Source organism: Sminthopsis crassicaudata, chromosome 2 (assembly GCF_048593235.1).
Source record: "Sminthopsis crassicaudata isolate SCR6 chromosome 2, ASM4859323v1, whole genome shotgun sequence".
NCBI lineage: Eukaryota > Metazoa > Chordata > Mammalia > Dasyuromorphia > Dasyuridae > Sminthopsis > Sminthopsis crassicaudata.
In genome coordinates, this window is record NC_133618.1 from 6,997,010 (window position 1) to 7,021,670 (window position 24,661).

The window sequence follows — 24,661 nt, forward strand, 5'->3', positions numbered from 1 at the left end:
GGGGAGGGGCCTTCCTGGGGAAACTTCCCAGGTATCCCCTGGCCAAGGGCAGGGGCAGCGTGTCCCTAGCTCTTTGTCCGGAACGTGGGCCCTCACGGGGCACGCATCTCTCCACTGGCCGGGCAGTGTCCCCTCCCGAGCCCAGCCCTCCACAGCTTTGCCAGCCTCCCTGATCCCATCCGAGCTCCATGCAGTCTGTGCTGGCGGAAGGAAGGATGGCACGATTATTAAGCCCTTACTGTGTGCTAAGCACTGGCAGCACAGACACAAGCAAGCTGCCTGTGTCCTTGTGGGAAATGACAGCCCATGAAGGGGCAGTGGCAGAGGGCTGGGGGGCCAGAGGCAGGGGGGCAGCTGGGCCGGGCTCTTGGGGAAGCAATTGCCCCTGAGGGCAGAGAACTCCCTGGCCTTCCTGCCTCCCCCTCCCCCACCAGCCCAGTATTCCTCCTTTCCCTTCCTCCTTTCCCTCCTTTTGGTCCTTCTCTGCCCCTTCTCCTGATCCCCCTCCTCCTCTTTCTCCTACTTCTCTCTCCTCCACCCAATCCCCCTCCTCTCCCTTCTCCCAGTGCTCCTTCTCTCCTCTCAGCCCCTCAGCCCTCCTCCTCCCCTCCTCCAGTTCTCTTCCCCCTCCTCCTTTTCCTCTTGCTGCTCCCCCCACCCTCAGAGCTGGGGCAGAGGCTGAGCCCTGCTGCTGCCACTTCTCCATGGGGGCCTGGGGCCGGATCATCTGACCTCCTGGGGCCTCAGCTCAGTCATTGCCTGAGCCGGGGAGGGAGAGTCGGGGCTTTCTGGGGCCTCTTTCCTCCCGACCCACATGCTGTGAGGGGTTTATGGGTAATGTTCCTGACTTGCTTTTCTGTGCCCCAGATCTCCTCCATGTGGGCGTCCCTCGCTGTGGCGATCTCACCCAACAGGCCCTGATGAAAAACTATGTTGGACCTTCCCAGCAGCTTGCCCTTCTCTTTTCCATCACGTTTTATTTTTTAACCAGGGCCCTCTCTTTTGTTCTCTCTGCCCTTTTTGTGGTTGTTTTTTTTCCTGAAAACTCACTGGCTTTGGAAAACACAGAAGGGACCAGAGAATCTGCGGCAGCTGGGAGGGGCCCGATACACTTCCTGGCCCCTCCTTTGGGCCAAATGTTTTAGAAAAACGGTTCCAAAGCTCCCCTGCAGTGCTATAGACAGTAAATCTACCCGGAGAGCTGGTTTATATATGTCTTTTTTAATTTAACAGTTGTCAAAAATGTCTTCGAGATTCACGATTCCGCCGTGATGCTTTTGCATCTTCAAAGAGAACGGCGTAAAGCAGCCATTTTTCTCGGCCTCTGGGGTGGTCTCGGCGCCTGCACTGCTCTGGGCAAGGCCCTTTTAGTGCCATTTTGAGTCGTGTTCCAGAGTCCTTTTCAGATTGAATTCTTCCATCCTGGGCTGTGTATTTAAATGAATGATTTATAAATAATAATTGAAAAAACAACAGGTTTATAATATATGCTGATGCAATTTCAGAAATTATAGGCTATATAGATACATTTCTAATTTAATCACATAAAAGATGGCTTTAGGGTTGGAAGCGTTGCTTCTAATGAATTGCCATTTTAATGCCTTTTGCTTATCCTGAGCCAATTCATCCTCAGTGGGTCATAAATTGGAGAGTCTGTTTTCTACAGATGCAAAGCTTAGAGGTTAGAAATTAGCTTCTCTGACTGGTTCGGTAATTAAAACAAGATTTCATTTAGAATTATTAAAGACCTCAAAAGTCTATAAGCAAAAAAAAAAAAAAAAAAAATCAACAGATTGCTTTTTACGGCTGATTAATGGCACTTGTTCGGAGACTCTGGACGGGGCTCTTCCCCGGTGGCGAGCTGACGGTAAATCTATTGACAGATGCTTTGGGGTTGAGTCCAGCGTGCCTTGTTTTCCCTAGCTTCAGCAGAAAATCATCCCGGACCAGGATCAGCTGATGGAGATCGCCCTGGAGTGCATCTATAATTGCGAGCGGGACGACCAGCTCTCTTGTTGCTATGACATTTTGGAATGCCTTCCTCAGCGAGGATACGGGTAAGGGTCCGCAGGGGGCGCCGACCCTTCCGCTTGTGGCTTGTCGTGCAGGAGCGTGTGAGTGTGGTCAGCCGGGCACTAAAGCTGGATGCGAGTGCTCCCCGGCTGGATTGTTGGAATGAAAGCTTAAACCCCTGGGCTCGGGCCGGCATTGGCCTCCTGAGTCACATGGGTGATTTTGGTAAGAAGGCCCAGAGGCAGAGCAGAGGGCCCCGAACGCGCCTCCGAGGATCTGGGTTTCATTTTGGGTGAGCCCAGCAGGTCTCAGTTTCCCCCTCACACGACTTGTGAGAGCTGTTCCAATGCTGCCGTCTCTGAGATCTCTCTTGTCCTCCCCTTTGCCATTTTATTGGATGCGCCAAGATGAGCCCCAGGTGGCAGCTCCCACGCAGTGCCAGCCTCTTGCACCCTTCTCGACATTCTGGCTGTGTTCTGTGAATGAAGTCAGCCTTTCTCGGGATCACTCTCAGGTCGCACCCACATCCGTGGGAGGCTCAATTAATGGGGATGTTTGGCCAAGAAAAGTCATTCAGGGAACTGACCTTGAAATCTCCTTGGGATCTGCAGGATCCTAGATCCTTGGGCTCAGGGACTTATTCTAGATCTTCTGTCATTTATGGATGATTATGGAGGCCCAGGGTGGGATCTTCTTAAGGGGCCTCTGGCCCATGTCTGCTTCCGGGTCCGCTTCCATCGGGATTTTCCCTAATTCCACAAGGATTTTTTTGAGTGTCTACTACTGTTTACTAGCAGGAGCCATGCAAAGGGCCGGGAAGACCCAGAGAAAAGTGGAGCCATTTCTAGCTTCAGCGAGCTCCCATTTTCCGGGCTCCAGCATGTGCGTGTGCGTGTGTGTGTGTGTGTGTGTGTGCATGTGATAATATGTAACACGTGTGTTAACAAGATATAGCTTATAGCCACGTGTGGACGTACAGGTACACAGAAATTGTGCACAGAATGAATACAGGACAGTGGGGGGAGGGCGACTTGCAGCTGGGAGAAATCTGGAAATGTTCATGGAGGGGTGAGCTCAGGTTGAGTGGAGAAGGAAGTTTAGGGACTGGGGCAGCCCAGGGCACAAAGGGGAGCAGTCTCAGTGCAGCCTGGGGTTCAGCCCCAAGGACAGCGGAAAGCCTCTCCTGAGTCCCAGCAAAGTCAGTCTGTGGTTCAGCACCAAAGACAGAGGAAAAGCCTCTCCTGAGTCCTGGCAAAGTCAGCTGGGGTTCAGCACCAAGGACAGAGGAAAGCCTCTCCTGAGTCCTGGCAAAGTCAGTCTGTGGTTCAGCACCAAGGACAGAGGAAAGCCTCTCCTGAGTCCTGGCAAAGTCAGCTGGGGTTCAGCACCAAGGACAGAGGAAAGCCTCTCCTGAGTCCTGGCAAAGTCAGTCTGTGGTTCAGCACCAAGGACAGCGGAAAGCCTCTCCTGAGTCCTGGCAAAGTCAGTCTGTGGTTCAGCACCAAGGACAGAGGAAAGACTCTCCTGAGTCCTGGCAAAGTCAGCTGGGGTTCAGCACCAAGGACAGAGGAAAGCCTCTCCTGAGTCCTGGCAAAGTCAGTATGTGGTTCAGCACCAAGGACAGCGGAAAGCCTCTCCTGAGTCCTGGCAAAGTCAGTCTGTGGTTCAGCACTAAGGACAGAGGAAAGCTCCTGAGTCCTAGTAAAGGGACTTCCTTCTCATCCCTCCCTCTGGCTTCTTACAGATCTAAAAGCCCAGTGACAGCCGCTCTTCATGACAAGGTGGACCAGCTGGAGCGGATCCTCAGGTAAGAAAAGCTTCAGCCTTTGTTCTCTGGAGACACAGAGGTTCCTGGGGCGCCCATCCCTTGTCCCTATTACCCCGCCGTCAGCAGTTCTTTTGGTGGCAGGAGCGAGCTGGTGGCTGCCGCCCTTAATGTCTCCCTTTTACCCACTTATTCACCTTTGCCTCCCATCCCTCTGGCCACTGGAGGAAGCAAGTTCCAGGGGAGCCTGTGGCTAACGTGGTCGCCGAGCCCTTAGGAGACTGGGGTGCATGGCAGGCATCCTTGGGGGTCTCTTCCTTGTTATATTTTTATATAATCTGTTCATGTAGAAGAGAGGCGGCCTGACCTTCTGAGCCAGGCTGTTCCCCAATGGTGGCAGGGCCTGCCCTTGAGGCGCTCTCTCCAGACTCTTTGCTGGGCAGAGTCGCCCCTTCCTCCCTCCTTCCTCTTGACCTCTGCCCCCACCCCCTACCTTTCCTTTTTGCCTCGTCCTGCCAGCCCGGCCTAGTGAGGGCTGACTGTTAGGAGCTCTGTTTACTTTTCCACGCTGGGGGGAAGATTTTGGGGTCCCTGTTCTCTCCATGGTGTAACTCATGAGCATGGCCCCTTAAAACTCCCCCTGGTGGGGACAGGTTTAGGGGGGTGGGATCATACTTCCCTTGGGTCAGTGCCTCATCTGGAGCAGGGCTCTGGGTCCTGGAGCGGGAGATGGGCTTCCTCCTCTAAGAGCAGGGGAGCAAGGAAGATCATGGGTCTCATGGCCGCCTCATTGCTGTCCAGACCCAAACCTAAAGATTTTTGTTCTGTGGTGGAATCCAATGAACCCAGAATGATGTGGGTCTGTCAGGATGATGGCGGTCAGCCTGCAGAGGGTCGTGCGGGGCCTTGTCTCTGTTCCCCAGCAGCTGCCTGGATGCGGGGTGTCAGCTGGAGTGGCGGGCGCCCCGCCCGTGCCCCCTTCACCTTCTGTTGTTGTGTCGCCCACAGTGTGTCCGAGCTCCTGGAGAAGCACGGCCTGCAGAAGCCCGTGTCCTTTGTGAAAAACACGCAGGGGCACGAGGAAGAGGCCCGCAACCTGATGATCCGGCTGACCAGGCACACTGGGCGCAAGTGAGTGAGCCGGGTGTCTCCTGGGACCCACAGCCTCAGGCTTCCCCAGACCCATTCTGGGCTGACTTTGCCGAGGCCCTTTGTGGATCCCAGATCAGCCCTTCTCCCTTCCTGGGCTGGAACCAGGTTAAACAAAGGGCACTTGTTGGCCAGAGGAGCGCCTCCTCCTCATGCTCAGTCTCCCAGAATCCCCTTGCCTCTTGAAGGCTCCGCCTTCTGCAGCCCACCGTCAGGGCAGCCCAATGGAAGCCCTCGGTGCTCCCCTGCTCCCCTGCCTGCCTCATTCTCACCTCCTGTGTCCGTGCTCCCATTTCTTTATTCACTGGAGACCGTCGTGGTGCTTCCCATGGCAGAGCATGAGCCCCTTGTGGGCAGGGCTGGCCTCTTTCTTGGCACGTGGATCCCAGCCCCTCACAAGCGCGTCCCACAAAGCAGCCACAAGGAGTCAGAGACCAATGCTGGTGGGGGCCCTCTGCTGCTGAGGGGAGGGGAGAAAAGTGTCGGATCCAGGGGGTGTCTGGGACTGGTGCACTGGGGCTGGGATGCTGGCCGGCCTTTCAGACCTTCCCTAATCAGTTCTCTCTCATCTGAAAATCTGGGGCCCGGTGCCTCTGGAAAAGTGGATCCTCTTTTAGCATTCCTTTGTTCCGTGTCCTCTTCTCCAACATCGGGGGAGGGTGGGCTGCCTATGGACCGGCAGCGGGCACGGTGCCCATCGGCTACAACTGAGAAACGCCCTGGGTCTTATCTTTGCAGGCAGCCCCCGGTCAGTGAGTCCCATTGGAAGATGTTGCTGCAGGACATGCTGGCCATGCAGCGGATGGTCTACATGTGCTTGGAGCCAGAGACTTGCTACGAGGTCATTATGTTCTTCTCCCTTAAATGAGCCATTCCTCATTCCATTCTGTCGCTGTGAAGGAGGTTGTCTGGGAGGTGGGGGGGCTTGTTGGCCATTAAACCGGGCCTCTCTTAGTCCTCAGAGGGAATTTTTACTCCCCTCCCCCCAAGCCCTCAGGCCCCCGCTGGGGAACGGGCCTCTTGGCATTCGGTCAGTGGCAGAAGCCATTTCTGTGTCAGAGGATCCAGCCACAAGGTCTTGCATGTGATCACTTCCAGTGGGCAGACGCCAGCCGAGCTGGGTTGGGGACCTCGCCTGGGTGACCCCACTCACTCTGCGGCCCTCACCTGGATGACCCCGCTCACTCTGTGGCCCTCGCCCTAGTAACCCTGCTTACTCTTCAGCCATTGGCCATCTCTTAATGCAGGGGATATTGCACTGGGCCCTCGCCCAAGTGACCCTGCTCACTCTGCGACCTTTGCCCAGGTGACTCCGCTCACTCTGTGGCCATTGGCCATCTCTTAATGCAGGGGACGTTGTGCTGGGCCCTTTCACAGTGACCCCGCTCACTCTGCGTCCGTCAGCCATCTCTTAATGCAGGGACATTGCACCGGTCCCTCGCCCAGGTGACCCCCCTCATTCTGCTGCCCTTGCCCAGGTGACCCTGCTCACTCTGCGTCCGTCAGCCATCTCTTAATGCAGGGGACATTGCATCGGGCCCTCGCCCAGGTGACCTCGCTCATTCTGTGGCCCTCACCCTAGTGACTCCGCTTACTCTGCAGCCATTGGTCATCTCTTAACTCAGGGGACGTTGCGCTGGGCCCACACCCGCACGGCTGATGGCCAGCCTCCTGCTGAAAGGCGACGCTTCTCCATGCCTGACTGAGCCCCGTTTCCAGCACTCGCAGGCCCCAGAGAGCTCTGTTGGTGCTGAAAGGGAGACTAGAAATCCTATTTTGGGAGAAGGGGGACCCGCACCTGGGCCTAGAATCGTCAGTGTTTCTGAAATTCTGAGCGGGAGCCCGCCAGCCTTCCCAGTTGCAGATTCTCTCTGCTGTTCCGCCCTGGGGGTGTGTGCCTGGAGGAAGTTTCTTCCTGGAATCCTCCATCTCAGGAACCGCTGCTCTTTAAAAGTTTAATATTATCTTAAACTCTTTATTGCGGCTTCCAGGCTTAATTACTTATGGCCGTCAATCTCCTTCTCCTGGGAAGGCATTTGAAAGCATATTAAAAGAATTTTGGAAAAGCTATTAAAATGGTCCCTAGGAGATGCAATTAGGGCTTGAAATGCCGTTGGTTCCCCCCCCACCCCCCCGCCCCAGAACGGGATTCTGGGGAAGGGGAAAAGTGAGCCACATTCTCCCGCAGCTTCCTTCAGGTCCTCCTGCGTTCATTTTCTTGAGGGAGGAGGGAACATAGACGGGAGGCAGTTGTGAGCATGGCGGGGGCCCCTGTCACATCTCAGGAGGATACGTTGGAGGGTGGGTGGTGTGCGGCACCGGGGAAAGCCGCTGGTTCTGGGTTCGGATCCTGCTCTAAAACTTAGCCAAAGGCAGGTCGTTAATCCCCCTGGGTCTCGGGCTCCTTGGCTGTGACTAAAAGAGCCAGAGTGGGCGGCAGCTCCGGGTCTGGGGTTCCCGTCCTGCCGTTGTAGGGAAGCACGAGGGTTTGGGTGGGGACAGGGACTGAGAGATACCCAGCTCAGCAACCAGGGGGTCCCCAGCCAGAAGGGCAGGGCTGCCGCCTCTCGTCCCGGGGCAGGCTGGCCATTTCATCCTCCAGAGGCCGGATGATCTGGGGGCAGGGGGGCTGCATGGGAAGAAGGGGGCTCATGACAGCCACGAGCTCTCCCTGGGACCCCTCTGGCTCTGTCACGTGCCGGAGGCCCACAGCAGAGCTCCATCTCGGTTTGGGGAAAGCGGCAGCCTAGCGGTCTGGCTGCTGCTTATTAATTTCCCATTAATTGGTGTCGAGCAGATCACGGTCATTCTCACGTGAAATCCTCCTTCCTTCAGTGACTTGTGTTTTCTCCAGACACTTTTTGGCAGCAGGTCAAGCGGGCAGATCTCAGCGTGGGCGCTGGATGAGGGGGCATCGGGCGGGCAGGCCGGCTCATCTCCCAGTGGGACCGCCACAGATAATCCGGTGAAAGAGCCGGCTGTGGGAGCGGTGGTGGCTTCCCGCTGCTCAGGACCCTTAGCAGTCACATCTGGGGTTTGGGTGCTGGAATGGGGCTCGTTTGGGCCCCCAGGGGAGCCTGGATTCCCCCCTCCCTCCAAGCCGGCATTCAGGGAGCTGTCCTCCAGGTTTGGAGGGTTTCCTTTGCCGTTCCTCTGCCTAATTTGGACTCCCCCCTCCCCCCATCTGCTCAGATCTTCACGGAAAGCCTCCTGTGCTCCAGTCGCCTGGACACGTTCCACTTGGCGGGCCAGCTGATGCAGTGCAGTGCCGGCGGGGGCCCGGGGAGCGGCCCCCCCAAGGCAAAGGCGCCCTTCAGGGTCAGCTACGAGAAGAGCGTGGCCCTGGTGCTGGCCGCCAGCCGAGAGTACTTCAACTCCTCCACCAACCTCGCCGACAGCTGCATGGACTTGGCCAGGTAGGGCCGGGGACCCCCGAGCTCCGATCAGGGTTTGTGATGTCGTGTTAGAAAATGGGGTCTTTTCTGGCACCTTGAAGGGTTGGATAGGGGGGCCTCTGGCAGCATCAAGGACGGGCATATTAACAGGGGCCTGGGGACCCCCCACCCTGCCCACTCACCAGAAACCCCATGACACCCAAGTCTTGTCACGGGCCGCCCCGTGGGCAGCTCATGGAGGGAGTCTTTGGAATCCCCTTTCCTGGACATTTCCCAGTGTTGGGGAGGAGCCCTGAGCTCAGAGAGCGGGGGCAGGCCGGGGCCCCCCGTTTACAGCGGACCTCTTGGACAGCTCCTTGTTTACCCTTTGTACAAACGAGGAGGCTGATATTAGCTCAGCCCTCTGGGAGGAGTGGCCGGGCTCCCCTGGACTAGAGATTGGGGGAGCTCTTTAAGAGGCTGGGACCTCCCCAGTGTCCAGGCCACAGACTCCCACCTTGGCTGCCTGCCAGGAGTCAGTCAGTCAAGCATTTATTAAGCTCTATCGCTAGTTGTTTTGGTCTTATGAGCGTGGGGACCCCTTGGGTGACACTGAGCCGCTGAGGCGCCAGGAGGAACGACTTCCTGCACGCTCGGCCACCCTCATTGTCCTGGGCTTGTCCAGTGACTGGATCAGTCTTGCTGCAGTCAGCAGCTGGAGTCCACCCCTGAGACTTGCTCTGTAAGGGAGCACTCGCTCTGTAGGGAGGACTCGCTCTGTAGGGAGGACTTACTCTATAGGGAGCACTCGCTCTGTAGGGAGGACTCTCTCTGTAGGGAGCACTCGCTCTATAGGGAGGACTCGCTCTATAGGGAGGACTCGCTCTGTAGGGAGCACTCGCTCTATAGGGAGGACTCGCTCTGTAGGGAGCACTCACTGTAGGGAGGACTTACTCTACAGGGAGCACTCGCTCTGTAGGAAGGACTTACTCTATAGGGAGCACTCACTCTGTAGGGAGGACTCGCTCTGTAGGGAGGACTCACTCTATAGGGAGCACTCGCTCTGTAGGGAGCACTCGCTCTGTAGGGAGGACTCGCTCTGTAGGGAGGACTTACTCTATAGGGAGCACTCGCTCTGTAGGGAGCACTTGCTCTGTAGGGAGGACTCTCTCTGTAGGGAGGACTCGCTCAGACGGGCAGGTTCCCTCCTGCCCCAGAGAGGGTCTGGCCACAGGTCTCCCCTCTGATCACTGTACTTGCTTCAGTAGCGATCCGGTGTTGATCTCTTTTTCTCCAGAAGATTTTCTCGTCTAGAACTAGAATTACAATTTGGAAACCGCCCCCAGTTTAAGCCAAAAGCTCACAGCCAGCCAGCGAGTTTTCCTTGCAGGTGACTGTCAGCTCCCTCAGGGTCTCCAGATAAAACTAAAGAAAAGGTCTCCGTGGCCCTTTCAGCCCGGTCAGCCCTTACTGCTCAGTGGGGGTCCCAGGGGAAGCTCCTCCTTCTGTGAGTGCCCCCCCTGGAGTTCCAGCCCTGGCACTGCCAGCCTCAGAGGAGGTGCTTGGGCAGTGCTTGGTGATCGATCAGTGAGAGGAAGAGGCTGGGATGGGCATTGACCCTAGAGCTGCAGGATGGGAGACCCCGACCGAATGTGACTCTCCCTCCCTCCCTTCCGCAGTATGGCGTCCATAAGGCAATTGTTGTCATTGCTTCCCTCTGGGCCTCAGTTTTCCCATCTGTAGAGTGGGAATGGTTGGAATTAAACAGACCTTTTCTTAAGTGGAAAGATGAGGTGGCCATTGGCTGGATCCCTGTCTGTGGAGGCTTCCCAGCCCTTCATGTCTCTGACAATTATGGGAGTCACATTACTTTGCATGGTCCCAAGAGGGGGATCATCTATAAGCTTTGGGGATGGGAGGCAATCTCTTAAGGGGCTCCCTCCCCCACTTTGAGATGCTTGCCCTTTCCACATGAACACGTCACACGTCATGGCGTATTGTCATTTCCCATGAGTAGTGACTGCCTGTGCTGTGGGGCCAGGGTTTGGATCCCCGCGGCCCATTTGCCTTTCTATCGCAAAGCTTGATTAATTTCTGGGGGCCGGCCAGCTCTTCCTGGGCCCGAGATGGCAGGAAACAATGCCTTTCGCTTTTTCCTAGGAAGGTTTTAGAGAAACTTTATTTTCTTGGATTGATACCTTCTCTGGGAGATAATCATCTTTCCTCCAACTGTGTTATTAAACTTGACAAAATTGTTTAAAGTACTTAATGTATTTTCCCTTCTCCCTTAAGGGATCATATTTTTTCCTCTATATGAAGAAAGCCTCCAATGCGCTCACCTTTGAGAGCCAGGTTTTGGTTTGCTCTAATTATTTTTGGCAGGAGGTTCTCGAGTTTCTTCCCGGCCCCCGCCTCCGCCTTAGTGTGTGCTGCTCCCAGCCCCCAGCCTGCCCCAGAGGCAGAGCATCCTTAGAAGCAGCGGCTCTGTGCTCCATCACTAGGGAGAAGGCCACCCATAGACGGCCCCGGGCCCCAGCAGCAGGGTGGAGAGGGCATCCCAGGAGGTCAGCTTCCACCTGCAGGAAGCGCCCTGTGCTGGAAGATCCCAGTTCCCGCTGGGTTTTCCTTCTAGCATCACCATCCCCAGCTGCTTGTGGACTGTCCATCTGGTTTTTCTGTGTGCTGTCCTGTGGGCCACCCAGCCCTTTCCTCTGCTTCCCATTTGTGGAAAGCAGGGCATGCAGACACCCGCAGGCTTGTCAGAAAGTCCCAGACTCCCATAGAGTGACCCAGCCCAGAGGGATGGAGCCCCGGGCTTGGCTCTGCGCCCTGCCCTTTGCCCCGGATCTCCTCGGCTGATCAGGCCACTTGCTCGGGCCTGTCTTCTCTCCTGTGAGGTGGCTGTGGCAGGGGGGCAGCCCCCTTGTTCCAAAGCTGGGTCTGCCCTTCCTTGTGTGGCAGCTTGGTCTCATTGCACAGACAGGCGAGGAGCCTGGGGTCAGCCACCTGAGCGTCCCCAGTCTCTGAAGGGGGATCTTGGTCCCTCTAAAGCCCAAGAGCCTCTGCCGCCCCAGGTGGGCCCTTACCTGTGAGAGCCCGCCTTAGGGGAAGAGGGACAAAGAAGGGGAAAGCCTGTGCTCTCAAGCATGGGCAGGCTCCTCAGCAGGCTGCTGGTCAGCCAGCCACCACACACCAAGGAGAGGCAAAGTAAAGGCACCGCCTTGGGGCAGAGGAAGGATTAGAGACGGTAATGCAGCTGGAGCTGTGGGTTGCCCCCCAACCTAACGCCTCCCCTCACATTTTGGAGGGAGAGCCCCCATGAGCTCAGGCCTCCTCCACTGGGCTAAGCTGGAGCACACATGCCATAGGACCGGCAGCAGTTTTGGGGGCACCCAGTCCAGAGAAGTGACCAGATGGTCAGGGTGAGATTTCAGGGGACTGCTAGCACTGGGGCCCGCTGACCCAGATGGGCCCTTCTGGTGCTCACATGCCGTTCCAGATCATGTAAAAGAAAAGAGAGAAAAGCATCAAGAGGAAAATGGGATGGAGCGAAATACAGTAATCAGAGCTGCAAATAGGGATTGAATGAACTCACCCATGAGCAGAAATGGGAGAACGGGTCAGAGTTCAACAATGTTCATGAGTGACACACTTGAAAAAAAGAGAAACACGGTTAAATAAAGGGCTGAAGCAAAATCTCTTCTGCTTCAGATGAAGTAAAAAAAGGGCAGGGGTAGCAAGCGGGAAGTCAGAGCAAAAACAAACAAACAAAACAAAAAACACCCCTAATTAAAAGAGCTAATCAGTGAAACTGTTTTCCTAAAAATGACAATGAAGAAATATAAAACTTTTTATACACCTGATAAAGGCCCAAATTCTTATCCAAAACTTTGTACAAGTTTCTCTGATAAAGGCCCAGATTCTCACATATATAATGGAGTTAAATTTATAAAAATTGAGTTAAATTTATAAAAATAAGTACTATTCCCCAATTGATTAATAGATAATATAAAGAGCCGGTTTGCAGACTAAGAAATCAAAGACGTCTTTATTCATATGAAAAAGTGCTCTCAATCATTAGTGATTAGACAAATGCTAATGAGAAGAAAGCTGAGGGACCACTTCACATCTATCGGAAATGACAAATGCTGAAGGAAATGAGGGAAAACAGGCACACTTATGAATTGTGGGTAGAGTAGCGAACTGGTTCAACCATTCTGGAGAACAATTTGGAACTCTGCCCAAAGTTATCAAGTGGAGCGGCCGCTTTGACCCAGCCAAACCACTGCTAGGTCTGTATCTCAAAAATATCAAAGAAAAAGTATCTATTTATATTAAAAAAAATTATAGCACTTTTTTTTTTTCTTTAACATTTTTATTATAATTTTGAGTTCCAAAATGATTTCCCTCCCTCGCATCCCCCCCCCTGCCATGGTAAAAAATCCGATATAGGTTCTACATGTGCAATTATGTCAAACGTTTCCCTATTAGTCATTTTATACAAGAAAACTTGAGAAAAAAAATGAAAAGGAAAAATAGCGTGGTTCAGTCTGTATTCTTTCTCTGAAGGCCGACACGAGTCCTTTGGGATGGTCTCGGTCATTGTATGATGGACGGCCCCCCCAGCACCCAGAACTCTGAATCAGAGGGGTCTCTGGGGGCCTGGCTGAGCTGCGCTCTCAGCCTCCACTTCAGTCCGGCCGGAGTCAGTCATAGCTGCCACCCAAGCTGCCCTCTGGTACCAGGAGGATGGCCTGGGGCGGAGGAAGCTGAGTCAGCAAGCCCTTAGGAAGCGCCTGCTTTGTGCCACGGAACCCGTAGTGCTTCCCTGTGACCCTCTGCCCACAAGCTGGCATTTGGTGATGGCCACTGCCAGTGTCCTGTCTGAGGGTGTCCTGTGCGATTGCCACCCACCTCTGACCTCGTAGGGCTGAGCCCCCTCCCGACACTGGCCCCCCGTCCCGACACTGGCCCCACTCCCGACACTGGCCCCCCTCCCGACACTGGCCCCACTCCTGACACTGGCCCCCCTCCTGACACTGGCCCCCCTCCTGACACTGGCCCCCCTCCTGACACTGGCCCCCCCTCCCGACACTGGCCCCACTCCCGATGTCAGCCCCCCATCCCGACACTGGCCCTCGACCTCTGCGGCCCCCCCGCTCTCCCCTCTAACGAAGGCCTCCTTTCCGTAGGGCCTGCTTGCAGCTGATCACCGACTGTCCGCCGGCCGTCCAGGAGGAGCTGGATCTCATTCGCGCCCTTGGGTACCTTGAAGAGTTTGGGGTGAAGAGCCTTCCCCTGCAAGGTGAGATGCCCTCTTTGGTCCTCCCAGGAGCATGTCCTGATGGGCCCCAAGCCGGCCACATTGGGGCTTTCTTGGCAAAGATCTTGGGCTTTCCTATGTCCTGCTGAGGCTCATTTTACAGATGAGGAAACTGAGGCACACAGGGGAAGTGGCGTGCCCAGGGTCACCCAGCTCGGAAGGGTCTGAGGCTGGATTTGCCCTCGGGCCTGGCCGTGCCCCCAGACGCCCTTCATGGAGGGCCCTTAAAAGAGACAAAGGGAAGGTCTCCGGGAGCTTTGGTGACCGCGTTGTGTGCTAGGCTCCAAAAGCTGATACAGGTTTCTGTGTCCAAGGCAGCGTGGCCTTGGCGATGGGGAGGGCCGATGTCACTGCTCAGGAACGCCCCATACTGGGCACATCGCCAGCCGGGCCCTGTCCCGGCCCTGTGCCTGCTGGGAGGTCAAAGCGGCCGTGGGTGGGCATCTGGTGCAGCAGACCGGTGGGCGGGCCTAGTGTCCTGGCTTTGTCACGCACCAGCAGTGACCTCCGCGGCCCTCGATGACAGCCCTGCCCCTTGGTGCCCATCAGCCCGCCCCCTCTTGTCCAGGCCAGATGCCCTCGAGCGCTTTGGTAGAAGGAGGGCCGCTGGAGAGGCCCCTTAGGCTCCGCCCCCCCCCAGGCGCCCCCGGGCCGGCCCAATGTGACCCCCGCTCTCCCCTGCTTGTCTTGCAGTGCGCCTGTGCCCGGACCGCCTGGGCCTCATCAGGGAGTGCATCGCCCAGGCCCCGACCTGCTACAGGCAGTCCGCCAAGCTCCTGGGACTGGCCGCCCTGCTCCAGGTGGCAGGTGAGTCTCTGGGCCGGCCCGTGGGTGCCTCACGGGGCCCAGGGGGTGGGGATGGGGGCGCCTTGGAGACCCTGGAGGCCCTTCGCATGGGCCAGGCCCAGGTTAGTGCTGGTTCCCCTAGAGAATGCTGGGAGGTTGGTCAGCCCGCTGTGTCCTGGGGTGCTGGGGACCCCCTGGTGTCCTGGAGGCGATGCAGCCCTGGGAAAGTTGCAGACATAGGGGAGGTTCTAGCAGACTCCAGCTTTCTCTGGGCCGGGGGGAGCTGACCAGCTTGGGGCCTCCTTCCGTGGGACGTACTCTGACCTCCAGCCCTTTGGCAGGAGGCAGCCGGGCCCGGGGCTGCCCCTGCAGTCGGCGGCCTTGTGGGCAGCTTGTGTTCTTGTCTGTGGGGTGGCTCATGGCTGGGAGGAGCAGGTGGGCCCGTGAGGGCCTCTCGGGGGCCCAGGTCTGGCTCCTCTCCCCCCCCCATCCTCCCCACCCTAGGCCCAGGCAGAGCACGCGCCATGTGGCAGCCTGGCCCTTGGGCAGCTCCCTCCGCCAGCCGGGTCCTGACCCGGTGTGACCCGCCCTTCTTCGGGCCAGGCTCCCCTGGGTGACGTGGGGTCTGGGCTGCCCCACCCACTCTAGACCTTGCGGCTTTGGTTCTGAAGGAAGCCCGGGGGTCCTTTTGCTCTTGGGATCACCCCCTCCTGGCACGTGGCACCTCCTTCCTTCCTTTCCATGTGAGCGTGGTCCGGCCGCCCCCTTGTACGGCCGAGCAGCCTCGGCTCACTTTGTTCTCTGTTCTCCTCAAGTGTCAGCGTGACCTCCCGACCTGAGAGTCAGGTTACGGTGTGTCCAGGCTTGGCTGACCGGGCCCTGCGCGCTCGGAGGGCTCGGCCACGGCTGGACACAGACACTGGGCATCTCTCACTTTGCACGGCGGCTCGCATTTCCTCTGAGCTAATTCCGCTCCGCTTCGCTCACAGGCCCAGCGCCCTCTCTGAGGAGGGCCAGCCAGGCTGGGGTCCGGGGCTAGGGTCTCCAGGGCTCACGATCGATTCTAAAGCTCTTGAGAGACCTCGAGAGTGCCCTTGCGTGGCTTTTTCTGGCACCCGGTGAGCGCTCGCCCTGTGTGAGTTCTCCATAAAATAGTCGTTTTTGGCAAGTGTCCATTGGGCCGGCCCAATGCGCCCTCTGCAGGAGAGCTGAGAAACGCGGCGCTTAATTTGAGAAAAGACCTCAGGGGGTCCCGTGTCCTGCCAGGAGGTCTTCAGGCTCTTCCTAAGACAGTTCAGATGGAAGAAATTCAGTTCCATTGTCCTGAACAACCGCTGTTTCCAAGTGTGAGGAAAAAAGCAGCCACAGGCGATGCAGGTCCAGAGTCAGCCACAAGTGACCTCCACAGAACCGGTCACGATGACCTCAGGGTGAGCAGAAGCTCAGAGCTGGCCACGAGTGACCCTGGGGCTGAGTGGAGGCTCCCCGCGCTTCCCCCAGTTGCGTGGCTTTGCTGTGGCCCCTGCTCTGCGTCTCTGGCAGGCAAACTAATAACTAGACAGAACCTCCTTTTGCTTCCCGTTCACACACTTCCAGCCCCGAGAGCTGGGCCATCCTCACGTCCCCCCGAGAAGGAATTCGAGGGGCTCAGGTTGCGTCTGTAAGGAATTCTCTGGGTCGCTCGCTTCATTTCCTGGTGAAAGTGCAGTTTCTTCCATGTTTTCCACAATATTGCTCCTGTTGTCATCTCTGTAGAATTTTGCCTTCTCGGAAAAGTCACGTGAATTTGGCGTTTTGAAATCTAGTGAAACCGGGACCGTGGCTGCGGCCTCTCCTTCTTGGGCGCCCGGGGCTTTGGCCCTGACCAGGCCCAGGTAGAGGGAAGCTGAGCGGGGCAGGCCTTCCACAGCCATTCCCTTGGAAATGGGTTTTCCCCCGGGGGGATCATCCTGTGCAGTCAGAGTTGAGAAAAGCCAGCTCCATTTGTGCCATAACACTTGTGACCAAAAAAAAGGAGCACAAATTGATCCAATAATAGAAATAGATGGGGGGGCCCAGCGGTATTGCTTTTTGGTGGGAGGTTTTTCAGAACAGGGATGGCTGAAGCTCGGGGCTGGTGTAGACACCCCCCCAAGGCCTTTTAGTGTGGATGTGTTGAGGGCTTTCCTTTAAGAAGATGCTGATTTTAGGCACCTGCAAGAGCCACTTAGCTTGTCTGTATTGGGCGGGGGGGAGCAGGGATCTCTGCGATGGCATATGAACAGGAATATTGCGGGGTCCAAGCTGAGCTTTAGGACCCTCAGGTTAGTGGCTAGAATACGGACAATGTGGAGGCAAAGCAGGTGGGGGCCCTTGTCTGGGGGCACCAGCGCGGCCGGCCGTGAGAACGGGGCCTGACGCCGGACTCTCCGAGCACCTTGGGATTTCCAGGTGCTCAGGACCCAGGTGGATTTGGTGATGGCCCAAGAGGTCACTGCGGGTTAACCTCTCTGTCCTGTTTGTCGGCCTTGCTGTGTACACAGTAAGGGCTCAATAAATGCTTGCTGACGACTTGTAGCCCAAGAGAGAGCAAAAGGGAATTTGCTCTTGGCCCAGGATAATGGAGCCAGGGTAGACGAAGGCAGGACCTCATTCAGAAGTTGGTGGGAGGCCGCAGGGGTATTCCTGGGGAAAAGACTCATGGCCCATTGGGACCCTCACTGTCCTGGACCATCCGGAGACCTTCCTTTCAGTGAGGAGCCGTCCAGAAGCAGAAGCTTGGGAAGCTCGAGCTGCGGCTCTCGCTGGGACTCTGTGGGCAAAGGCTGGGTGGTCGGAAACCTCCGGGGCAAGGGGCAGGAGGGGTCCAGCCTCCTGGCTGTCTGGAGGCTTTCTCTGCAGGATCCCCACATCAGAGAGCTGGGGACTCTGTGAAAATCTCTGCATGTTGGTATAAACACAAGAATGAAATCGTCAGTCCCAGGAGCCAGAAAACGTGACTTAACGATTTGTATTTTTTTTTCCCTGGGTAAAAGCCAGTGAAGACACTTTCATTGCATTTGCCTTTACATATGAAGCTATATTGACTTTGCTTTTTACGCCATTGATGGTATCGCTATAGAAATGGTTTTGTTAATCCGCAATGGGAGAAAAAACGGAGACTTTCCAAATCCAGAAGGTCTATATTTGTGCTGCCCACGATTAATGAATGCTAATTTGCAAGAACATATTTATTATAAAAGACGTACCATCCGTTGTGTATTGCCGAGCCCTTTCCCCTGTAATTAGCCTCCTGTAAGAGCCCATTAAAGATTTATTTTGATAATTGCATTATGTCGTATTCTGCAGTGTTCTTATGATTATGCTTAGAAGAATTACTGTAGGACATATATTTTATAGCTGTTTAAAAATCTCTTTCAAGAGTCGCCGACTTCAGTCCAGCCCCTCTGTCCAGGGGAGATCACCGACCCCCTGGGCCGACTCCATTCCGTTAACTTGGCCATCCATCCCACAAATACGCCTTTAGTCCCTGACTTAACTTAAGCCCGCCTTGTTTCCCGTGACCTGAGGCTTCTCTGAACCTGATGGAGACTGGCCTGTGGTCCCGAATGTCTGGCTTGGGGCCGGAGCTCCGTGAGTCACAGGCCTCGGCCTGTTGCTCTCCTCGGATGCCGAGGGGCTGATTCCCCCCCCAGGCCCATACTTGATCTCTAGTTTCTCTGAAAGACAATGTGACTAATTGATTTCATGCTAATCACCACGAGTTCTGGCTTCTGCTTCCAGGAGAGGACCATGAAGAAAGGAAGGGACAGGTTTTGGTGCTTTTGGTCCAACAAGCTCTTCATTTCCAGGACTACAAAGCTGCGAGCATGCACTGTCAGGAGCTGATGGCGGCAGGTAATGTAGACACACCCTGGGCCAGCTGGGCCGGGGCCTGCCCCACTGGGAGTGATGGGAAAAGTCTGGCCCCCAGCAGTCAGTCCCCTACTGTGTTTGGAGCTTAGGAGACACCTTACACTTGACCCTCCTCCCCGGCCGGGGCAGCTTGGTCAGCTAAGATGGTCTCTGATTCATGCTGGGCTTCACTAGGTGGGGGTTGAGTTGGTTTTTTCTGTGCCATGTAAAAACTATGTTTCAAGCGTCATTTTATAGTGAATTGTTTCTCCTCCTTTGATGGCTTTGTTATAAAATGATTAAATCCTTCATCATGTAAACACCAGCTGAACTTTCCTGTCCTTTTCCTGAATTTTTTTCTATCAGAAAATTAATTCAGAGTATATACTTTCCAAATGTTTGACATTCCCAAATTGAACCAGAGGATGTGGTCTTGGTGGAGGCTGGCAGAGCGTCTTTCTGGGGCCACGGCTTCTGCCCTGGGGTAGATGGATGGCCATTACCTAGATTGATCAAGCAACTTTGTAATTTGGAGTCCAGAAAGGGGGCCTGCCCCTTGCTTGGAGGCTAAGCACCCCTTTAAAGAATCTGGGCTTAATAATTAATGATGATAATAGTGATAGTAATAAGTAATAATGATAATAACAGCAGCAAATTCATAATAATAATGACAGTTACAATAGTAATTATAAGAGCAACAATAACGACAACCACAAAAATAACTGTAACAATGACAATAATAACGATGATCACAACAATTATTATAGCAGCGTTGATGATGATGATGATGATGATGATCATCATCATCATCATCTGGGAGCCAGCAGAGCTTTTTTGTCTTGTTCCGTTGTTCATTGGATCAGCTTTGAGCTGAGCCGATGATCGGGCATTTTCATTAGAGATGTGGTTCCTTGGTCAGACAGGCCTTTCTGCCTCATAAAGTTGCTCAGGTTCGCCCTGGGAGTGAGTTGCTCCTCCCCTCAGGCTGGGCCGGAGAGGTCCCAGAATCTTTTCTTGTGCTCCTTCCCTCTGCAGGCTACTCCCCGAGCTGGGACGTCTGTAGCCAGCTGGGACAGTGTGAAAGCTTCCAGGACTTGGCCGCTCGCCAGGAGCTCATGGCTTTTGCACTGACACATTGTCCTCCCAGTTCCATCGAATGCCTTCTGGCAGCAAGCAGTTCTCTCCAGACAGAAGTAAGTCTCAGAAAAGGTTAGATTTAATTGTGCCATAAATTCATTTTATCAGACATTTGTTAGATGCTCTTGTGTGGGATAGTCCTTAAAAATTAGGTACCCAACATGTATGGTCATCTCTTGTCAGTTAGTAAACATGCATTAAGCACCTAGGCACTGTGTTCAGCACTGGGGATACAAAAAGAGACAAAAGACAGCCTCTAGCCTCAAGGAGCTTTCAATCTAATAGGGAGACAACAAGCAAACATGGACAAACTACGTGCAGGATAATTGGGAATAATCATCAGAGAGAAGGTGCTTGAATTAAAGGCTTTCTGTTGAAGGTAGGGTTTAGGGACCAGAGATGCTGCAGAGGTGAAATAGACTAGAGATGTTGCAGAGGTGAAATGGACCAAAGATGTTGCAGAGGTGAAATGGACCAGGGATGCTGCAGAGGTGAAATAGACTAGAGATGTTGCAGAGGTGAAATAGACTAGAGATGTTGCAGAGGTGAAATGGACCAAAGATGCTGCAGAGATGAAATGGACCAGGGATGCTGCAGAGGTGAAATAGACCAGAGATGTTGCAGAGGTGAAATAGACTAGAGATGTTGCAGAGGTGAAATGGACCAAAGATGTTGCAGAGGTGAAATGGACCAGGGATGCTGCAGAGGTGAAATAGACTAGAGATGTTGCAGAGGTGAAATAGACTAGAGATGTTGCAGAGGTGAAATGGACCAAAGATGCTGCAGAGATGAAATGGACCAGGGATGCTGCAGAGGTGAAATAGACTAGAGATGTTGCAGAGGTGAAATGGACCAAAGATGCTGCAGAGATGAAATGGACCACTGATGGTGAAGAGGTAAAATGGACCAGAGATGTTACAGAGGTGAAATAGACTAGAGATGTTGCAGAGGTGAAATGGATCAGAGATGTTGCAGAGGTGAAATGGACCAGGGATGCTGCAGAGGTGAAATAGACTAGAGATGTTGCAGAGGTGAAATAGACTAGAGATGTTGCAGAGGTGAAATGGACCAAAGATGCTGCAGAGATGAAATGAACCACTGATGGTGAAGAGGTAAAATGGACCAGAGATGTTACAGAGGTGAAATAGACTAGAGATGTTGCAGAGGTGAAATGGATCAGAGATGTTGCAGAGGTGAAATGGACCAGGGATGCTGCAGAGGTGAAATAGACTAGAGATGTTGCAGAGGTGAAATAGACTAGAGATGTTGCAGAGGTGAAATGGACCAAAGATGCTGCAGAGATGAAATGGACCACTGATGGTGAAGAGGTAAAATGGACCAGAGATGTTACAGAGGTGAAATAGACTAGAGATGTTGCAGAGGTGAAATCAACAGGCCAATATTGAATGTGGGGGGTGAAAGAGAGGGAGGAGTCTAGGATGGTTCTTAAGTTGGGTGCCTGAAGGTATAGGAAGAAGATGTGCCCTTGACAGTAGTAGGGAAGGTAGGAAGAGAGGAGGATTTGGAGGGAAAGGTGATGAGTTCAGTTTTGGACATTTTGAGTTCCAGATGATTACTGGACACCATGTTTGAGACATCCAGGAGGCAGTTAGAGATTTGAGCCTGAAAGGCAGCCGAGGAATTGGTAGCTCTGAGAATCATCAGCATTGAGATGGAAATTAAATCCATGAGAGTTGATGGGATTACCCAGTGAAGTAGTCTACAGGCAGAGAAGGGGGTCCAGGACAAAGCCTGAGGAAAGAGGGCATGATCAGGAGGGGGATTTAGCAGAAGAGACAAAGAAGGGGGCAGCTAGGGGGCGCAGTAGATAGAGCACAAGCCCTCAAGTCAGGGGGACTCGTTCAGCTTTTTAAAATTGAAACGTGGTGATTGTAAACTGGGAGGAGAAGCGGGATTTCTAGAGCTTCCCTTTCATGCCGACACAGGCCGTTGTGTGATCTCCTTTCAGATTCTTTATCAGAGGGTGAATTTCCAGATGTGTCCCTCGGAAGGAGGAGAAAATCCCAATGTTTCCATATTGCCGGCACAGTGTCTGAGCAAGGGGCCTCTGGAGGTAAGTGGTGAACTCCAGGCTGAAAGGGGTAAGGGAGAGGGAGGGAACGAGCCTTCATTAAGCACTTTTGTCGTTCGATCATTTTAGTTATTATGGAGTATTATGGAGTTCTGTGACACCATTTGGGGTTTTCTCAGCATTTCCTTCTCTAGCTCGTTTGATGGTGAGGAGACTGAGGCAAATAGGGTTAAGTGACTTGCCCAAGATCACGCAGCTAGGAAGTGTCTGAGGCTGGATTTGAATTCAGGAAGATGAGTTCCTGATTCTAAATGCAGTGCTCCACCCATGGCACCAGTTAACTGCCTTATTAAGTGCTTACTGTGTGCCAAGCACCGGGCAAAGTGCTAGTAATGTTATCTCGTTCAGTCCTTGTGGCCCCTCTGGGAGGCAGGAGTCCCTGTTATCCCTTTTTTGTGGGTAGGGAAACTCTTCCTTGGTGTGGAGTCATGCAGTAGACTGGGACGTATTGTGATTCCAAGGGATCGCCCCCCCCCCCCCCCCGCCCCCGGCTGTCTGGGTCTCAGTGAGCTGACCACATGGAGACATCCCTAGCCTGACGAAGGAGATCCAGGAGGTAGGAGCCCACAGGATGCTTCTATGACATGACAGAGGTCGTGGCAGCTTCTCCAAGGGTCCGAGCACTGGACCCTTCCCCAACATTCTGGGAGGGACACAGTGACGCGACCTCCCTCCCAGAGCACCGGCTCCTCTCCTCTGCCTCCCTCTGGCCCCCTGAGCTCTGGGAGGACTGACCCAATGACCGGGGTGGGCCTGGGTCTAGGCGAAATAGTAGCATGTGCGTTTAACAGTTGCTGTGAGAAAAACAGACATAAAATGGAAAATCCCTGCACTCTCAGATGAGTGAAATAAAGACTCCTCCTTCTCCCCCTCTTCCTCTCCCTTTCCCTTTTCCATTTCCTCCTCTCCCTCTTCTCTCTTCCTCTTCTCCCCTTTCCCTCTTTTTCTCCTCCTTTCTCCTTCCCTACTCCTTTCCTTCTCTTCTTCTCTCCTTCCTCCCCTGCTCCTCCTTCCTCCTTTGCTTTTCTTCTTCCTTCTTTTCCTCCTCTCCTTCTCCTCTCTTCCTCCCCCCTCCTCTTCTTCCTTTCTCAGGGCCTTTTGCTCCCCAGACCCTTTTTCCTTCAGTCTGTCTCTTTCTCCTGTTATGGTTTCTGTCTCAATCCTCTTAAATGTCTGGGTTCCTTCCTGTGCAGCCCCATGTGTAGGTAAGGGAGTCCTCCCCTTGCGGCTCCTCCATGCGTCCTCCTCTCCCAGAAGGAACTAGATGGGATCTCCCCTCTTAGCCTGTCTTGGGCTGAGCTGTGGCCATGCCCACTGCCCAAGTGTCCAGGATGTGTCCATCCTGGCCCTGCGGCTGCCCGGGTCTCTTTCTCTGGGCCAGTCTGGGTTCTCAGTGCTCTGCCCTTCCCTGATTCTCGGATTCACCCCCAGGAGCAGCGTGTGGCCCCTCTGCCTCCTCCCTGGGATGTTCCCCTGATCCGAGGTGCAGGAGGCCCCGGCCCCAGCTGGGGATTTGGGCAGTAAACACATCTGCTAGGGGTGCCGTGCTGCGGCTCGGAAGCAAGTTGCTGGTCTGGTGCCAAGTGGCTTCCTCAGCTTGTTTTCACTAGGATTTCATGGTTGTTTTATAGCTGTGTCCTCCGGGCTCCGGGCCATGCAGCGGCTAGCATGGGACATTCCAGAAAACATGGAAGTCCTGCTGTTGGTCTGTCCCTTAGACCAGGCCCGCTGCCCTCCTCACACTGTGTTAAGTGTCACCCTGCGACATTGGGAGGGAAACTAAGGGGTGAGAGAGGGAGAGGAAGGGGATAGATGGAGAAAAAGAAAGGGACAGGAGAAGGAAAGGGAGAAGAGAGAGAAGGAAAGGGAGAAGGGAGAGAGAGAAAGAAAGGGAGAGAAGAGGGAAAAGGAGAAGAGAGGGAAAAGGAGAAGAGAGAGGAGAAAGGGAGAGAAGAAAGGAAGAAGAGAGGAGAAAGGGAGAGAAGGAAAAGGAGAGGAGAAAGAAAGGGAGAGAAGAGGGAAAAGGAGAAGAGAGAGGAGAAAGGGAGAGAAGAAAGGAAGAAGAAAGGAGAAAGGGAGAGGAAAGAGAAGAGAAAGGGAGAGAAGAAAGGAAGAAGAAAGGAGAAAGGGAGGGGAGAAGGAAAGGGAGAGGAGAGAGAGGAGAAAGGGAGAGGAGAGAGGAGAAAGAAAGGGAGAGGAGAGAGAGGAGAAAGGGAGAGAAGAAAGGAGAAAAGGAGAGGAGATAGAGGAGAAAAAAAGGGAGAGGAGAAGAGAGAGGAAAGGGAGAAGAGAAAGAAAGGGAGAGGAAAAGGAAAGGGAGAGGAGAGAGAGGAGAAAGGGAGGGGAGAAGGAAAGGGAGAGGAGAGAGGAGAAAAAGGGAGAGGAGAAGAGAAAGGAAAGGGAGAAGAGAAAGAAAGGGAGAGGAGAAGGAAAGGGAGAGGAAAAGGAAAGGGAGAGGAGAGAGAGGAGAAAGGGAGAAAAGGAAAGGGAGAGGAGAGAAAGGGAGAGAAAAGGAAAAGGGAGAGAAAAAGAAGAGAAGGGAGAAAAGAGAAAAAAGGGAGAGAAGGAAAGGAAGGGAAGAAGGAAAGGGAGAGGAGAGAGAGGCGAAAGAAAGGGAGAAGAAAGAGAAGGTGAAAGGATAAAGAAAGGTAAAGAAGGAAAGGGAGAGAAGAGGGAAGGGGTCTGCCCATACAGATGGGACTCTGGGAGCTGTCCTTGGTCCTGCTTTTTTCTTTCCTCAGGTCATTGCAGGCTGCTGGATGTTCCCTCATCTGCACATTTGTCCACAGCCGTTCTTTGTGATGCTCTAGAAATGTTTGGGTTTATGGGGGGCCTACCCTCAGTCCTGGCCCCCCATCTGGCCCCCTCTTATCTCGGGCCCATTTCCAGGTGCAGTGGGGCGGTGCTGCTCCCTGCTAAGGAAGCTAGTGATTCCCTGGACCCTCCTAGCACAGGCCCTCCTTACTTGGCTTGGCCTCTGAGCCCCACCCCTGACCACGCTGCTTTCTTTTCGGTCTGGGGGGTCGCCCCCTTTCTGGGCCTGGGCCGTCAGCCACAAGCACTTTTAGTGCCTCTTCCATGCCAGGCTCTGAAGGGGGAACAGTCCCTTGTAGACAAGCATGTGTGTGCACATGGGCAAGACTTCGTAC

The 24,661-nt window shown here is 54.3% G+C and overlaps 1 protein-coding gene across 1 annotated transcript in view; it reads left to right on the plus strand.

Moving 5' to 3' along the window:
- The window catches only part of NBAS (NBAS subunit of NRZ tethering complex), a 94,530-nt gene that overhangs the window by 32,749 nt on the left and 37,120 nt on the right, over positions 1-24,661 (plus strand). The window contains exons 26-35 of the mRNA XM_074285419.1: positions 1,924-2,057; positions 3,758-3,820; positions 4,787-4,909; positions 5,666-5,768; positions 8,120-8,343; positions 13,494-13,606; positions 14,318-14,431; positions 18,173-18,286; positions 19,319-19,476; positions 21,390-21,494. Of these exons, the coding sequence (XP_074141520.1) occupies positions 1,924-2,057; positions 3,758-3,820; positions 4,787-4,909; positions 5,666-5,768; positions 8,120-8,343; positions 13,494-13,606; positions 14,318-14,431; positions 18,173-18,286; positions 19,319-19,476; positions 21,390-21,494 (1,251 nt within the window). The remainder of the gene's footprint in view (positions 1-1,923; positions 2,058-3,757; positions 3,821-4,786; positions 4,910-5,665; positions 5,769-8,119; positions 8,344-13,493; positions 13,607-14,317; positions 14,432-18,172; positions 18,287-19,318; positions 19,477-21,389; positions 21,495-24,661) is intronic.